The sequence below is a fragment of the Xyrauchen texanus genome, chromosome 38, assembly GCF_025860055.1.
Source record: "Xyrauchen texanus isolate HMW12.3.18 chromosome 38, RBS_HiC_50CHRs, whole genome shotgun sequence".
Classification (NCBI taxonomy): Eukaryota; Metazoa; Chordata; class Actinopteri; order Cypriniformes; family Catostomidae; genus Xyrauchen; species Xyrauchen texanus.
In genome coordinates, this window is record NC_068313.1 from 26,501,311 (window position 1) to 26,519,879 (window position 18,569).

Here is an 18,569-nt window from a genome sequence, read left to right on the forward strand (position 1 = left end):
TTTAACACGTTCAGTTATTTTAAATGGAGAGAAAACTAGAATACTTATGCTGTAAGTGTTGAGCTCAGTAAATTGTGTGGATGTCTATTATAAATATATATATATATATATATATATATATATATATCACTGAGATCATATTTGTTCCCCATTCTGATGGTTGATGTGAACATTAACTGAAGCTCCTGACCCGTATCTGAATGATTTTATGCACTGCACTGCTGCCACATGATTGGCTGTTTAGATAATTGCATGGATGAATGTTGGTGCCAGATGAGTATTTCTGAACTGTTGATCTCCTGCTTCAGTTTGAGCGCAAGCTGCACAGGGAGAATGTTTTCTCTCAAATTATCTATTGCTTTTAATCATATTGGCCATTGTAATAATTTTGATAATGCTACATCATATACAGTATAATATGAGCTGAAAGTAACACATTTCTTGTTTGGTGTTGATAAAGGGGTACTTGAGCCTTACTGATAGGCCTGTGGGGTAGATAAGACAAATAAGATCGAACATAACGAACACTGGCATAGCACTATGCTAAGTCTACTCACTAAAGAGAGTGAGCCCACAATAATGTTTTAATCCCCCTGACCAAGCTTAGTCACAGTAGCTCTTGCTAAAGCATCTGCCAATTTATACTTCCTCATTATCCATTACCCCTTGCTTCATTTATTTATCTAAGTCACCACTGGAATATTCTGACTGCACTCAACGGTTAGTTTAGGATGCCTGCACGGATTGTTTGTGGTTGATTTGTGCATTGGAATCAAAGGGGAAGACAACTAAGAGTTCTCAGTGTGACAAACAGCACCCTTTATGTTTAACAGCCAAGTCATTTGAAGAATCCAGCTAGGGCCCTCTGAGCAAAGAACAAAAGTGAAACATTTATGCACATACAGTAAATAAGTTTGCAACCCCTGTTGAAGATACACTGATTATACGGAGATAAAGGACACTATAAAGCTACGTTCATACAGCTAAGCATTGACAGTGTGAACATGCCAGTGTTTTGCAAATTGTGAAGAGCTGTTGTCTTGCATTTACAAAAAATGCATTCATTTGTAATTCCTTATTAGTGTTGTGTGCTTTTAATGCTACTGCTGCATAATTATTAGATTGTTTAATAATGGAATGGTAAAAAGCCTCTTAGACTGGTGTTTTGACAAAACAATTAATCAGAAATATGTAATGAAAGTACGTTCACTTTTCATGTTCCTTCAAATTAAAGTCAATATGAAATTGTAATTGAACCTACTTTCTTTCTTAAAATGTGTTTCTAGGCTTGTTTTTGTGAAAGATTCATCTATAAAAAAAATAAATAAAAAACAACTTTGAAATCAATCAAATGTAATAACTTGCTGCACCTCTGACAAAAAAGTGTTCCTTTTGATCTGACATTACCAAATCATCTTTCCAGTCAATTCTCGATGGATAAAATTACGTTCCTCCCTACATTTTCTGTTTCCAATGAATTTCCTGTTTCACTTAAAAAGTAAAAAGGGCTGCAAATGTCATTTGAATTCGACTTAAAAGGGATATTACACCCAAAAATGAAAATCAATAACACAAATGGAAATATTAGGCAGGATGTTCGCTTCAGTCACCATTCAAGCGATTGGTGACTGAGGCTGCCTTCTCTATTTCTCCCTTCTCACATCTCTATTTGTGTCATATGAAGAGTCATGCATTTTGGAACAATACACAAATGGTAAATTATGACAACATTTTACTTTTTTGGGGAACCGTTCCTTTAAGTATACTCAGTAGCATTAGATAAACAGTAGGTAGTATATTCTAATAAGATATACCTGACAAGTCCTAATATAGGTTCGGACCAATCGGTTATCAAAAGGCCATTTCTAAGAACTAAACTGTGAAATAATAGAGCTATATTGCTGCATCAGATTTTTCCAGACAAAAAGAAACTCATCTCTGTCAGGATGTCCTGAAACCCTGCTGGGTCAAGATTTTGATTTGATTTGCAGAATTCTATTGTATAATTAAATGTATGAATTATATCAGTGAAAAGAGAGAAAATGAGATGCCAATGGGCTCTTTTGTAGTTCGTGTGGGGTTTAAAAGCATCTTTATGGCTGTGTTATCTGTAAAGCTACATGAATGTGCATATGGGACTACAGCAGGGTGCTAAACCAGGCACATTGCGTCTGTTTGTACATCAAAATGTACAGATGTTGAGTATGTAAATGGTGTATTTAAGTTTAAAGCACCAAACCAGAGTTTCCAGCATGGGGCTTTGGTGGGAGCAAGGGATGGGTGTATGTTGGTGTTTGTGATTTTGGCGGCCAGCAGGGAGGCCATTACCACATAGCAGCAGGAGAGAGCAGCACCAAACAGAGCTTAACAAGATGGAACTTACCAGGGAACTGGTAGCTGTAGCTCGGGGCGAAACCAGTGTATCCACGGCCATAAGTTGCTACAATGTTTGGATAACCTGAGGGGAGAGAAGAAAATCCAGGTATGTTATAAATGGCTTAGACAGCCCAGAGCTTGCCTCTATTGTGCCATTAAATAAGTATTTAATTTAAAACACAAATATACAGTAGTGCCAGAAATAACCTGTTGTTTTAACATTTTGTCATTGATTTTAAAGGGCTGTTTTTTATTTTAAGAGGGTATATTGTTTTTCTTACCAAATCAAAACAATGTGCAATCCATTTATGTAAAATACTTCAATTTAAATAATTAATTGAAATGATTCTGAATAATTCAGATAGGCTGTTGCCTATAAAATCAAATTAACATCAAGACGACAAGGGTTTTTGTGTCATAATAAAACATGCTGTACAATTGCACAAATGTGTTTTCTCTAGCAGAGGATTTGTACGTTGTTTTCAAACCCCTTCTTCAAAAACCTCTTAAATTAATTTTTATTAATTCTCCAAAGTAAAATTTTAACTCTCAATATGGATATACTGTATTTTTGTTATAGCTCATATTGAACATATTCAAATCACACCTGCATAATTTAAAGGGATAGTTCACCCAAAAATGAAAATTCTCTCATCATTTACTCACCCTCATGCCATCCCAGATGAGTATGACTGACTTTCTTCTGCAGAACACAAATTAAGATTTTAAGAAGATCTCAGCTCTGTAGGGCCATACAATGCATGTGAATGGTGATCAGACTTTTGTAGCTCCAAAAATCACAAAAAGTAAACATAATCCATATGAATCCATATCTTCAGAAGCAATTTAATAGGAGTGGGTGAAAAACAACACAATTTTAAAACTTTTAAACTCTAAATCTCCACTTTAACTTTCAGATGGGAAAGTGATACTAAACAGGTTCCACGCGTGAATTTCAGATGTAAAATTGAAAGTGAAAGTGGAGATTTAGAGTAAAAAAGGTTTTAAATTTTGTTTAATCTTCACTTCTGAAGATAAGGACTTAATCACTTGGAGCTACTAAAAGGTCTGATCACCATTCACATGCATTGAATTGACCTGCAGAGCTGAGATATTCTTCTAATAATCTTTGTTTGTGTTCTGCTGAAGAAAGAAAGTCATACACATCTGGGATGACATGAGGGTGAGTAAATGATGAGAGAATTAAAATGTTTGGGTTAACTAAACTAATTATACTAAATATAACTAAAATATAAATGAATATTTTTACCCAAAGGTTTAAATGTGTCATTACAATAAATGTATTTTTATTTAAAATTACATAAATATATACAATTTATCAATTACATCATTTGCCAGCCAAAACAATGTTTTGATATTTTTGTGTTACCTTTTTTGTTAAATTTGGCTAAAAAGCATATAATAGGTGGTTTAATGCAGACATAGATTTAAAAAGAGGTTTAGATTTTGTTTTTGTTTAGATTGACGAGGTGCAAGCTGCCACAAAAGGTCATCATACATTCAATGAATTGTATATTTGTTTCGAGGGGAAGAAAGGCAAACATGTTAAAGAGCTATTTTATAGCCAAGACTTTCAGGCATGTGCCTTGAAATTGACTTTCAGATACCTGCCATTCACATACAAACAGTTTGAATCGTAATATACTAAAACATCAAGTAATGTAAAGCAATATTTTACCACAATACTATTGTACCTAATGTCACTATAATACTGTAAGACCAGCTCCTTGCTGATTCTCATCCCTAGCATTTTTGTCTCTTTGTGCTGCATTTTACAGAAGTCATGATTCATTTCTGACACAGATATACAAACAAGACACACACAAATAAAAGAACTCAGAAACAGCACAAACTCAGAAGAAATCATTCCCTTGGCAATCACACACCACGTAAAGTGAGGCTGCAATATAACAGATTAGCTAGCCTGCGAACTTCAGTTTGCAGTGATGAACAGCATAAACATCACAAAACACAATTTCGCTTCATTCCCCAGAGCTCATCCCTCTTTTCCACTGGCTGAGGGAACGGACATGTCTGCTGCTGTCATCTCTTTCTCCCTCCCTCTATTTTCCCACCTCTCCACTGTCATTGATCGATAACCCTTCTTTTATAGCTCAGGCTAATCGATCATGAAGGACACGACAGTGCGAGACAATGGCAGGCTGATAGTTGTGGCAGGACATCACGGATTAAAGTCCCTCACTGCCACATAGCCTTGGCCTTCTGAGTGCTAATACCGACTGCGTCTCGCTGACAGGACGGTACAAATATGATTGAGCGATTGCAGAAGTCATTCGAAAGTGGAGCGAAACACTGAAAAAGTGCGTTAAGGCGTTGGCAGGGAATTTTCTAGGAATCTGTTTTTTACGCCTCTTCGTCGTCTTTGCTGCTGAAGAAGAACTTTTTAATGATGAAGCTCGGGTGGGAGAGCTGGTTTTCCCTAGAATATTTTATTATCAGAGAACCATCATCGGCTATTTGGGAGCAAGGCGAAAACACGAAATCGGCAGTGTTTACTATAATGCCTGCCTCCGCTGGAACACATCCTGCTCATGCTGTTAAGAAAAAAATGGGATGCGACCCAACACACATGCTCAAGTTGTTGCACTGCCAGCATTGAACGACGGGCCACCGCATGTCCCTATTTACCCGGCTACAGGCCAAAGACCCATTGTTCGTATTCTGTCACAATGGCTTATTTCAATGTGAGCTCAGGCACTAATTATCTGGCCAGGTTTCAAACAGAAGACAAAAAAACTTTTTTCAAGCAATCGAACATATCAGCCAGCCATATTGTTGACGCAAATGCCAGAGGGAATGCGATATGATCATGTGAGAACAATATATATAGAAAGAGAGCTTTAGAATGAATGAAGAGATGAAATCGCTATACTGCCATGCAAAGTCAAATTGGATCTCATAGATGTATATGTCCTATGACAGTCAGCTTGTGGTTAAATTATGCTCAGGTTCAGAGAAAACGGAAGAAGACAATGTTATAATCCACATTTGCCTGGACAATCCAAAAACTTTGACTTACTTTCAATATTGTGGTTACTAAGTTTTGGCATTGTAGGGCAGTGTAGTCTCACACCATCCCTGTTTCTACTCCCCAAAACAGCTTTAGAAACACCTGAGAGATCTCTGTAATAGTTATTGGCTGTGTGCAGTGCAAGCTCACGCCGACTGATCGCTCTTGGCTCTCGGCCACAAATGTGAGTTGGTGTTGAGGAGAATAAATATACTTCACCATAAGTTAAGCCAGACATAACTTGGATCAATTCAGTTTGACATTGCAGAGACAGACTGGTGGGAAGTAGTCTATGTGAAGATATTGATCCTGACAAAGTTTCTTTGGTAAGGGTCAGTGCTATAGTAGAGGCTTAAAATAAATAATTTGCTTTTATGAAGTTTTCTGTTTTTATTGACTGCTTCTGAAAGGAGGCTTTTTGTGCCGTTTGCAGTAAATGCTATGGAAACCACAGAGTCGGTTTTCAAATCAAAGACCATTCTTGAGGTGAGCTCAATTCTGAGGAAATGGGGGAGAAGAGGGGGAAGGGATAAAAGTATTAAAAATTCTGTTCTACTGCCTGAAGTACACAGAAAAGTGATGTAGAACTCACTTGGCACATCAGATGACAAGTTACAGATATACAATCTATAAGAAATTAATGTCTATCCTTTCGGCATCATAACCTAATTTTAAAACTGATAGTTCTAACTCTAAATGCTGATAGGAATAGTCATTCAAAGCTGTTGTATATAATGAATATAGATGCACATTCTGTGACTGCACATTCTATATTAAAAGGATAGTTGAACAAAAGATTTTATTCTGTTACCTTTACATTCCTTTTTTCTGGATATAAGGCAAAATGTTACCCTTGTTCACCATTCACTTTCATTGTATGGAAAAAATGAAAGTGAATTGTGACTGAGGTGAATATTCTGCCTATTGTAACCTCTTTTATGTTCCATGGAGGTAAGAAAGTCATACGGGATTGAAGCAACATGGGTAAATTATATTTTCAATTTTAGGTCAACTATTCCTTTAATGCACCAGGTTCCTATGTTGCTTGGCAACCATTAACAACCTAGTTAGGATAATGCACTACTTCACTTTTTAAAAAAATTGTTTAGTCAGATTATTATTAATAATAAATTGGACTCTTTTTTTTAACATCTGTATCTTTTATCATGTTGCTATTGCCAAAGCCACTCAAGTATGTGCATTACAGTCATTTTCTTTTCCACAAGTAAAGCCATTTAGGCTCTTCCCATGATGTTATACCATAGTAAAATAACTGTAATGTGCAACATATTGCGACTTATTGCTTTAGTCTCAACTTGTGGCAACAATTCTTGAATTGAACAGGATCCTGCTACTGAACTACACACTTAACAATCACATTATTAGTTATCAAGGTGTTGTATGCCACAAGGAGGCCATCTTTAACTTTGCTCTTTGTGAGAGCCGTATCACATGTTTACAAAGTCTTAATATCTGGGCTCCTAGGTCTCTCTCGAGACTACAGTGGCTCTGTGTACTCTACTCTTAAGGAGGAGCAAATGCCAGATGCCCAGACTAAATATACATGACAAAGGCTTTTCATATGACATTTAGAGAGAGATCACTTTAAATGTAGAGGGATGGGCTTTTGTTGACAGTAGTGGATTAACATAGTGGTAGGGCCAGCACCTATGGGAACAAAATAGAGGAGCCACAAAGCCCTTGAGGAACACTGTACTTTAATTTCAAAGTCAGATGGATGATTAGAAAGACAGTAAAATAGGCAGTCAGGGGGTTGGGTGGACTATTGTTTTGTCCGACCAATGGCAGATGAGGAAGGCAAACATTCAAGAACTTGTTTGGAAACTGCCATTATTTTTGTAATTCCTTTTAAAGATGCTATTAGCACAGAACTTACACACTTCACCATTAAACTGCAGTATATGGCCCTTGGGAATGTACTGTATATAGCCCCATACCCACAAATAATGGCCTGCTGTTCGCCAGTGAAGAGATTCATAATAGTCTGTATACACAAAACCTCACACGTAGGGTAGCATTTTCCCCAGAAACATTCCTCCACCTCCTCATCAAAACTATTCAACTCAACTGTCAGACCTAAATGGCTCTCCTCTGTGTTTAATGACCAAGCTAAGCCTTGATGTTGAGCTGTGGGCATAACAAAGGGGAACGCCATGAGACCAGCACCTGACACGCCAGGCCGCCACGACTTTGCCGCCCAATAACAAGTGGCAAGACTGCATGTAGCAGTCAAGGCCTCTCAGTGGGAGATAAGGAGCGAAATGAGATGAAACGTGAGGGGGGAAGAGAGAAAGGTACCTGAGGCTGGGTAGAAGACTCATTAAGCCATGCCGTCACCACGGCAGGCACCTTCCATCTCCCGGCAATGCAGTAAATAAAGACTGTCACTTAATCTGGCCTAGTGGCGACGGCCTCGCCCTCTTATTTGCGTTATTAATATGCATGCTAATGCGCCCATTTTATGGCTCAACAGTTTCGATTCACTGTAAAATCAATTATCCATCTGGTAAGGCTGCACTTTGCGCCAGCAGAGATGTGTATTAATTTTAGCAAACATACATGAGGCCCAGCACAATAAAGATAAATAGCTCGATTAGGTGTGGTAAACACCGTTGCTCAGAGCAGAGCTCTAATGAGATTTCGGCACATAAGGAATTGTAGTTCTTTAAATAATCAGCCTTGTTGATTTTTGTATGCAAATTAGCAAAAGGAATGTTTCGCTGTCCTGCTTTCCAATTTCATTTAGATAAGACAGTGTCGTGATCGAGTGAGCGCGACCCCTTTAACCCGTTCCCACTGTCTCCTCTTTGCAATTTGCTCCATCTTCCTCCCTTGCTGTTTGTTCAACACTGATCTGCTTTAAACCCTAATAAGCTCATGACACCCACTTGCGGCATAATTTCATCAATCTCAACTCGAGTCAACTTGAGCTGACATCATGCTGTTGGCACTGTAGACACCAACGGAAAGAAGTCGGATGATATCATGGACTATTAACATGCTAGGGGTTTTTGGATCTTGGCAAAAAGTCTTGATGTAGCTGTGATACGCTCGTAGTTGAACCCTTAAATAAATAACGGACTGCTAATTTTTATTTAAAAGGAATAGTTCACCCAAAAATGAAAATTCTGTAATAATTTAGGCAACGTCCATGTCCACACTAATACAATTTTGTTTGAAAACGCTTTAATCCTCCACCTAAAACGGAGACTTAAATATATACTTAGAAAAACAATGAAATTAGAAACAAACATTTTGTTCAACAAAAACAAATCATCTTTCTTATGCAGGACACAAAATAAAAAATGTTAATTAATGTAACATGTTGTTTTCAGCCTTAAAAAAACTAAACAAACAAAAACAAAGTATCCTAAAAGTAAAAGCCCCAGTACAGTTTGTTTTTCTGTGTTCCAGATCAGACCACGCCCCGTCGACAGTGTTGACTTAAACGCGAGTGAATAAAGATGCAGTTGCCGTATGCGTACTATGACTTCAACGCCAGGCGCACGCACCGACGATGCATGTTGAGAAAAACTGGGCCAAGCAGGAATAGTCCACGCAAACTGGGCCGATGAGGAAATTTGCGCCATTCTGTGCGTGGAGTGTTTAGCACAGTGCCCAACTGAAGTATAATTTGGCCTTAAGTCTTCTGAAGGCACTCAACAGGTTTTGGTTAGAAACAACCCGAAATGTTTTCTATGAGAAAAGCTAGTTAACAGTGGCTCACATGCTTACCTGTGAACTAGCATTGTTTTTAGCGCTTAACAAAGGAAGTTCTTGCTTGATCATGTGAGCCACTGTAAACAAGCTTCTATCAAAGCAAAAAAAACTTAAAGTCCTTAAAGTTTGCATTGAAGGTGCACTCAAATAAAAGTATTACACATAGGAAAAAAATGAGTACTTTTTAAAGGCTTGTCTTGGCTGACTGCAAATAGTGCATTTCTACAATAGTTTTAGTCACCGAAAACTATTACTTTAGCATGATGCAGCATCCATGCATCTAAGATGTCTGCAATCCAGGACACCTTTAATGATTATAACACTGCTTTGCAAACAGAAGTATTACGCCCTCCTTTGAGGTTTGTTGAAATCATGGGTTCAAAACCCAACTTTACCTAAATTTTCCTCTTCATTTAGCACTATAATGCGGAGCCATAATCTGGTGAGAGTAGGTTAGGGATTTGGTTGGGCTAGAAGCAGAGCTGGCTGAATATCAATATCATATTTCATGCGGGCCCGGCGAGGATGCTTCATCAAGTCATATTACAGGCAGGACGACCTCTTCTGCAGCTTCACCCAATAGCTGCCATTCGCATTCTGCACAAGGCATCAAACGATTTATTTGCTTCAGTTACTTTCAGCAGACGATCAATCTCACAGTAATTATCTCTAGTCACTGGAGCTGGTTGGGTGGGGGTGGGGGGTGAGTTTACGAGGGGTGGGGGTGGGGGGTGTTGAGAGGTGGGTATTCTTGTCTGGATTTACGTTTCCTGTCCTCCTGACATACGTCAAATTTACAGAGAATCATCAAGACGAGCTTTGCGGCTGTCGGGATGATGGCTCGTTGTGTTTGATGGCTTCCAGAGCTCGTTTATGTGATAGTGACGCATGCGTATCGTATCCATGTAGACTTTGAGTGAGGCTCCCAGCAGAAATGCAGAGAAGTTTCAAACTGGCATGGCAGTTGTAGAGTCGCTAACAGAGCGTGGCAGCATTAACGCAAATGCAGAGCTCTCTCTGAGGAACACTTTCAATAGGCTGTTGCCTCTCCATGTCTGACTGTTCCAACATCATGATTTGGCAATTTGTTCTTCGAGTTTACAGTGATGCTCTTGTTCCACACCCTCAAGCTCAGCTTCTATGTTTAAAATGTGCACAGACATATTTGGGTCTGAAACTTCCATTTGTCTCTGAGGTCAACATGAAACAATGCTTGCTCTAAAATCCCACCCAGTGGATATTTATGATCTAGATTCACATCAACATGGACTTCTCCCGTAAAAAATAAAATAAAAAAAATTTGTTTAAAAAATAAATTATAATAATAATATTTTTTTTATCAAAACAGATTAAACCAGGTTAAGCTGGTTTGCTGTTCTTAGCTGGTGGTATATCAGCCTGGCAAAGCTGGTCTTCAGCTGGTTTAGCGAGTTGGCCAACTGGTCTCCCAAGCAGACCAGCTAAGACCAGGGCTAGTTTAAGTAGTTTTTTCTCTTCAGGGTTAATACAATTAAATGAAAATAACTTGCTGTCTTCAAATTGACTTTCCAGTTTTGTTGACATCTCTAGATATTTAGAGTTGATTCTCACGAATGCTGTCAAGAAAAATTCCTGGTCCTATTTACAGAAGTAAATAAGAAGTTACATTGTGCATATAGAAAATGAGTCTCAGAAAGGTGTGCTCAAAATTAGTTTTACTCCTAAATAAATTAACTGTCATTTTGAAACGCGTGTATAAAATCATGACCACTCACATGAGATGAGGTCTTCAGTCACATCAGTAACTTTATAAAAGCTGTTTTATTCTACATGTAGAGGGTCCCCTCTTGAGGGCTGCCATTTTAAAAATCACATGATCAGCTGAATACTACTCACTTAATCTCAGTAACCATCTTGTTTGAGCACTTTCACTCTTTAATTAAATGAATCATGGAATCATATAAAAATATATATATATATATATATGCAAAATTTTTCTGTGGCTCAGGTGGTAGAGCGGGTCTACTAATCGCAGGGTTGGCGGTTCGATTCCTGACCCATATGACTCCACATGCCAAAGTGTCCTAGGGCAAGACACTGAACCTCAAGTTGCTCCCAATGGCAGGCTAGTGCCTTGCATGGTATCTCTGCTGTCATTGGTGTGTGTGTGTGTGTGTGTGTGTGTGTGTGTGTGTGTGTGTGTGTGTGTGTGTGTGTGTGTGTGTGAATGAGCTCACAGTGTAAAGCGCTTTGAAAACCGCTAAGGTTATAAAAAACGCAATATAAGTGCAGACCATTTACCATTTGAAAATAATGGGAATAGTAAAAGTTACTATTACTATCTGGACACAATTATGGTAATGAAAATTCAGGGGTAAAATGTGTTTAAATGTCTTCAAAATAATGTCACAATGCAAAAAAAAGAAAGAAATATATTTAATTGTCTCATCATTTACTCACCTGACCCTCATGCCATCTTAGATGTGTATGACTTTCTTTCTTCAGCAGAAACAAAGTCATTTAGAAGAATATCTTAGCTCTGTAGGTCCATGCAATGCAAGTGAATGGGTGCCAACATTTTGATGCTCCAAAAAGCACAAAAAGGTATCATAAATGTAATCCATGTGTCCCCAGTGTTTTAATCCATAGAAACAGATCAATATTAAAATTCTTCTCCCTGACAGTATGGGGCGGTACACATGAAGAATGTGAATCACCAACACAAGAAGAAGAATGTAAAAGTGATCTGTTTCTCACCCACGCCTATCATATCGCCTCTGAAGATATAGATTTAATCACTGGAGTATTACTTTTTTATTAACCTCAACATTTTTGGCACCCATTCACATGCATTATATGGTCCAAAAGAGCTGAGAAATTATTCTAAAAATCTTCACTTGAGTTCAGCAGATACATACAAATTCATACACATCTGGGTTGGCATAAGGGTGAGTAAATAATGAGAGAATTTAAATTTTTAGGTGAACTATTCCTTAAAATGTTTCTTGATGCAATTCTTTTTTTTATTTGGGGTTAAATATGACCAGGATATTTTCTTGACATGTTTTGTGAGATTCACCCTCTTATTTTTCAACTCCTCCTCAAACCATATATATATATATATATATATATATATATATAGACACCATACCATCTACCTTGTCCACTTTACATGATCCAATTAAACCTCAAATAATAAAATGAAGTCCTGCTGTAAATTTTGTTTTATTTCCCTTGGAAATACTTCACATTATGTAAATAAATTGGGTTGTGAACACTAACTCGTGAAGGCTTTAAAGAAGCATACAGGTCGAGTAATTGACAGGGTTATTTATGACTAATTGTAAGCAGGATATTAAGATGCCACTTACTCAGCATGCCCATTCCCAGCATGAAGGCGTCCATGGTGTAGGGCAGGCCTCTAGCTCTCCCCCGTGTCCCTGGAGGAAACATCACTTCCTTCGGCTGGGCCTTCTTACATTCTACCTGTGGACAGAGCACAAAATATGACATTCAGTCCAACTATTTTCTCGATGGAGACCACTTATTACATTGAGGACCTGTCTACCCATTACAAATGTCCAGCCCACAGGAAATAAGAAAAAAGCTGTTCATATTTGGCTTGTGTCACCTTGCAGACATAAACTATCAGAGCTGGCACTTGTATATCACTTGCTGACAAAATGAACAAAACAAACAAACTGTATTTCAGCTGGTAATGCACTGCCTTAATGTCACCACAGTTTTTCAAGAGCACTTTTGATGTTTGTGTGTTTATTAAGACATGCCATGTGCTGTCTTTGGGCAAAGAAAAAAGAAAGTTGTTTTTATTTTCTGTTTTTCCTGTGAATTTTTCTCATCACCCATTACTGTCTTGCCACTTTAATCAGGTCCTTATCATTGAACCATTTCTACCCGGGCACTTTCTGATCACCCCCCCACCGCACCCCCAACCAGCTCCCTACCGCCTTCGACTGATAATTTTCCTGCTGTGCTGACTGACATTTCGCCCTCCTCCACTATGCACAGCAAAGAGCCTGCTTATGACAGAACACACAGAGTGGGCGTCAAGAGTGGCAGACCAACCGCAAACACCGGCATTAAAATAAAGTGCTGCACCAGAATGAAGGATCCGTGGGTTTGTGATAGTGACATGGTAAGAAATGTCAACCCCAACATTGTGCATAAAGTTATGCACATGATCCATCAACAAAAGCTCAACCACCTGTCAGTTCCGGCTATGCTTTATCTAGTCTTTTTATCCGCTGCAAAAGATCTGGTTTTGACTGTGAATTATTCTGGTCAAGAGTTGCCCACTTAGACAGAAAGAGCTGCCTGACTGACATTTTAAGCGATGAATCACAGTTAATATTATTTTTACGAAGCATTTAGTGGCAGGTTTATCTAAGGCGACATCCACACTAATCCATTTTCATTTGAAAACTCTTTTTAGATTCTTAATGACATAATTCTACAAAGTATGCAGTTATAGAGAGCATTTTTGAATCAAGTCCTCAACATGACGAGAGATGTGAAGAGAGCAAAATCAATCCGTTTTCAAATATAAACGCATTAGTGTGGACATGGTCGAGATAAATTATACCACAACAATAGATTGGCATGGAAAAAATAAAACTTAAATGCCTTTCTCAAAATTTTCAGTGAAGGAAAAGCACTTTTTAGTGTGGATGAGAGGTGTAAACATATAGAAATGAATGCGTTGTCATTTGGAATCGTATCAGTGAGGATGTGGCCTTTATTTCACTATGTTTACACCTCTCATCCACACTGGATTTCCCAGACCCAAAATTAAGTTGTTAGAAAACTGAGAATGGATTTTTCAAATGAAAACATATTAGTGTGGATTTTTCAAATCTTCTTTAGAAAGTTTTGATCATCCACTGTGTGAAAACTATCATTCGATCTGTTTTAAAAGACATAGCACACTAAGGAAATGTCCACACTTATCCGTATTCTTTGGAAAACTCTGTTTTCAGTTTTCTTATGTCTTCCTTTCTTATGTTTTCCAAAGTATGTGATAATAAAATAAAATAAAAAGGAAAGGTCTCAAAAACAATGCGTTTTCGGACAAAAAGGTTTTAGTGGACATCTTGGTCTTGGTTTAGGGATTTTGTAAAAACCCTAATCAGCTTAAAGTGTCTTTTTCAAGCCAACATACAGTAATAATAACTGGATCATTGGTATAACTAACAAAACAATGAGAAATATACAGTAACTTGCTACTAAATCCATCAAACAAAACTCTGGCTATGTTCCAAAGATCTGATGTCATTAACGTTGAACACTTTGGCAAATCCAGTGATTATATCATCCTCAAAAGTGCTTGTTATATCATCCCAATACCTTGTAAACATAACTGTTTCCAGGTGGACAAAGTGTAAGTAAAAAGGCTTTATTCCTCTACTCACCGTTTATTTTTTTAAAACAACCAATCAGATTAATGCTTACTAGGTCCTTAAAATGTCTGCTAGTTTTATATGCGGTGGGCAGATTTATCCTATAGGCTTTATCTAAGACCAGTGAAGACACAGATGACCAGGAGCCCTTACATCTGGCATACTAGCCACAAACTTTCCACACATTTACTGCAAATTTGCCATTCATTATTTTCACATGCAAATGAGCTTGAGATTTGCCACAAACACTTGCCAGAAGTTTTCAGCTCTTCACCGGTAGAGGTGAACCTGCAGCACACCTTTGGCAACAATGGACAATTTGCTGCAAGTTTGCCACAAAGCTGATTTGCATGTGAAAATGATCAGTGGCGAATTTGCGGCAGCTGAATTATTCTGGCCAAGAACCACACACTTTTGTTTATACGTGCCGGCGTGTCACATTCAAACTCTTGTACATAAAATGCTAAAGAAATTATGAGATATGTATGTCAATTTATTTATTAGAATTTTTGCTAATCCAAAAGTTATGCATAACGATAATCTCATAAATATAAAACTAAGCAGAATATATAGTTCTGCACATAAATCCCTAGTTTGCTCACTACTAAGCACATAAAATAAATCTCTGAATACCTCTTAGTTATTACACTTTTTAAATATCCATATTTTGGACTGTTATAACACATCAGCTCTCAAATACAAATATCCCAGACACATATGTGAAATGTTTGAGCTAATGGTAATGACTCCCCAATTAAAATCTAATACCTTCAAATATCTGGCAGAGTTTTCCAAATTAATTAATTCACTCTGCATGTAACACATCAAGCTAAGTGACTGCATGACAGTATGTTGTCCTTGATGTTAACAATGAGAGATAATATCCTTGAATTTCAGCACCTAAAGATAAAGGAAATCCAGATATCTGTTAAAGATAACACCTCCATTTTCCCAAATGACCTTATATGTCAACGGAAGCATTAAAAGAACATTTAATTTTCATGCAGTAAGTGAGCAAACAAACTCCAGACATCACAACACAAACATCGATGTCTTGTTTCAAAAAATGAGCACATAAACCAACAAGCACTCATAAGGAGCCACAGGACTTCTCCAAATACAACATGCTTCCATTAACCACTGGCACTAAAAAGTGTGTGTGTTGGGGAAAGAGAGACAAGGAGAGTGTTCGTGTGTGTGAGTGTGATGCGTGTAATTATGTCAGTTTGTGGTTTCAGCGATGATGCCTGCAATCTCTGTGTTGCTAATAGGCGAGGAAAGCCCGGCTTCCGATCTGACTGTCATCAATGGGCATTTAAGAGCCATGACTGCGGCTCCACATTATTACTTACCTAATTACTCTCGTCAGTCGAGGTAGGCCAATGATGAGCTCCCGTCCATCGTTAATGAAAATACGAGAGCCTGTGGCTAATGACCTGAGAGCGCAGGACGGCTCTGTTATCATGCCAGCACAGGGGAGGAAAGAGGAGGAGAAGACGAGAGAGAGGAGGAAAGGACAGGAGGGAGAACCGTTGATGGGTGAATGTTCTCACTTTTGGACCTAATGAAGTATAGGCAAAATCAGGACACTGCCTTTAAAACAAAGTCCATCCGAGGAACCTCCTAAAAATGATGCGCTAATGCATCTCTACATTTGATATTTAGGCATTCTTGTGAAACTTGATTAATATATGTAACAGAATCCAGTGAAAAAGATCAGCGACTCATGCAGGAAATGGGAGTTTGAATCTGGCTCGCAGCATTTCATGCTTACTTTCTGGGCCGGTACTAAAATGCAATCTTTTAGGGGCATTTTGATCTTAGGGTGGGCAAGTAGTTGTCTCTTCATCGGACCAGGAGGGGGGTGTCATACGCCCCCCCCTCCTCCCATCCCTCCCTCCCATGATTTCCTGTCCATTCTCTACTCTCCTCTCAATAGAAAGATTGTAAAAGCTCTATTAAAAAAAACAAGTACAAATTTCCATGGGAACACTTTATAAATTTCATAAATAAAATGATCAAACATGCATGTAAGTAATATATACATTATATACCGTATGCTTGAGATCATTAATACACATAAAAAAATTAAGAAATGTAATCAAACTTTTCATATTAACAAGTTCATATTTGAATGTAAATTTACTTATTTATATATTTGTTTTTCTTCAACTTCAGGCAATTTCATGTCCCAGGGGGTTGACTTTTATCAAAACGAAAAGATCAACTTTTATTTCCTTTATGGTGTCTGAAAGTTACTTTTTTTAAAAACACAAAAAAACATTTACCAGGCCTTCTTGGTACTTTTCAAATGCTTTTTATGTACGGTACACATTTTACAGTTTTAGCTTAATATTGAAATTCTGGGTCAAAGACAATTGAAATCCATTATAAATAAACAGATTATTAAATGTTAAGTTAAACTATGATAAACAAGATTTAAATAAACATTAAAAAAAGATTGTGGACAAATAATTTCTATCAACTTTTCAAAAATTAAGACTCTCCCACAGTTGTTGCAACATATCCACCACACCAAACAATATTTCTGTAAAAGTTAGTGTACTAGTTCAACAAGTCCACAAAGTGAATCTTGAAATTAAATATGAGACAACTGATGTAAGTGTAAGTGAAAACATCAAAGACAAATCAAGGTAAATATCAACTGTGAGCAGAACATTTATATGGTGTTGTTTCCAATCAAGCTATATTTTGTCAAATTATGCAAAAATGTGAAAATATAATTTCATTGTGTGTATTTAGTATAAATTAAATGTTGGCAATGTAAGTAGCCTTAGCAATGCAAAGGAGTTGACCACTTTATTTCAGAAAAGATTCAAATGTAATTTCCATCACCATAATAACCACAGAATTTTAATAAAATGTATTAAACATTAAAATTGTGTTCAAATGTTTGTTATAGGCCTGCATGCAATTTGTGCCAGCAGAATTCCACAGACTGCTCTGCATATTTCTGTAGTATTCCAAATTCAACATTCCCTTTCACAGGCAAATAAGGGTAGCCTATATTTATTTAACTCCGTTTAACGCTTAAATATTTAAAATTTTAAATAAAAATAGTTTTTTTCCAACACTCATCACAGTCAAAAAAAGTGGAAAAAAATTCTGTCTAGTCCTAATGAATAAAACTTTTAATAAAGTGTTACCAAATTTGTTATTGTTACCTACAGTATATTTGTCAAATTCATCATGCCACCTATTTTACCACACATTGCCACACAGAGTCCATAGAGACTTTAAAGTGTTTCATGTTTGTTTATGTGTGTACTGTACTTGAGGTAAAAACTCTATTATATCTCACATCCACCGTTCAACCCAAAGAGCAAGTTAAGTGGATGTCCAGGCCAGAGAGGATGATGGCAGAGATGAGAACAGGGTGCATCCACTCGTCTTGCTAATTGTCGGAAAATCATGAGCAGGAACACGGTACTGGTGGGCAGGAGCAAATGTGGCCATTAGTGTCGGTGTCCTCAGCAGAGCTGGTGTGAGAAGGCAAGAGGTGTGAGACAGGATCGATCTGCTCCAGAGAACACACACACTGCTTATTAGCCGGCTGGTTCGGGATAGATTAGATCCGATCTGCTAATCTGACGCCCTGACCTTGTGACAAAAGACGTCACTCACACAAAAACTTCAGCCACATGTTTTGACTTTGAAAGGAGAGTCGTTCCAAAGAGGGAACTATTTTTAAACATACTGGGTCTCATTCACAAACCTGTGTGTGAATATATATATTTATATATATACAGGTGAAACTCGAAAAATTAGAATATCGTGCAAAATTTCATTAATTTCAGTAATTCAACTTAAAAGGTGAAACTAATATATTATATAGACTCATTACAAGCAAAGTAAGATATTTCAAGCCTTTATTTGATATAATTTTGATGATTATGGCTTACAGCTTATGAAAACCCCAAATTCAGAATCTCAGAAAATTAGAATATTACACAAAATCAATAAAAAATAAGGATTTTAAATAC

At 37.4% G+C, this 18,569-nt stretch overlaps 1 protein-coding gene across 14 annotated transcripts in view; it reads right to left on the reverse strand.

The window, feature by feature from the left end:
* LOC127632101 (RNA-binding protein Musashi homolog 2) overlaps positions 1-18,569 on the reverse strand; it is a 372,571-nt gene that overhangs the window by 62,109 nt on the left and 291,893 nt on the right. For all 14 annotated transcript variants that reach the window (XM_052110602.1, XM_052110601.1, XM_052110593.1 and 11 more), the window contains exons 9-10: positions 12,520-12,634; positions 2,384-2,458 (exon numbers count right to left, since the gene is read on the reverse strand). In XM_052110602.1, the coding sequence (XP_051966562.1) occupies positions 2,384-2,458; positions 12,520-12,634 (190 nt within the window). The remainder of the gene's footprint in view (positions 1-2,383; positions 2,459-12,519; positions 12,635-18,569) is intronic.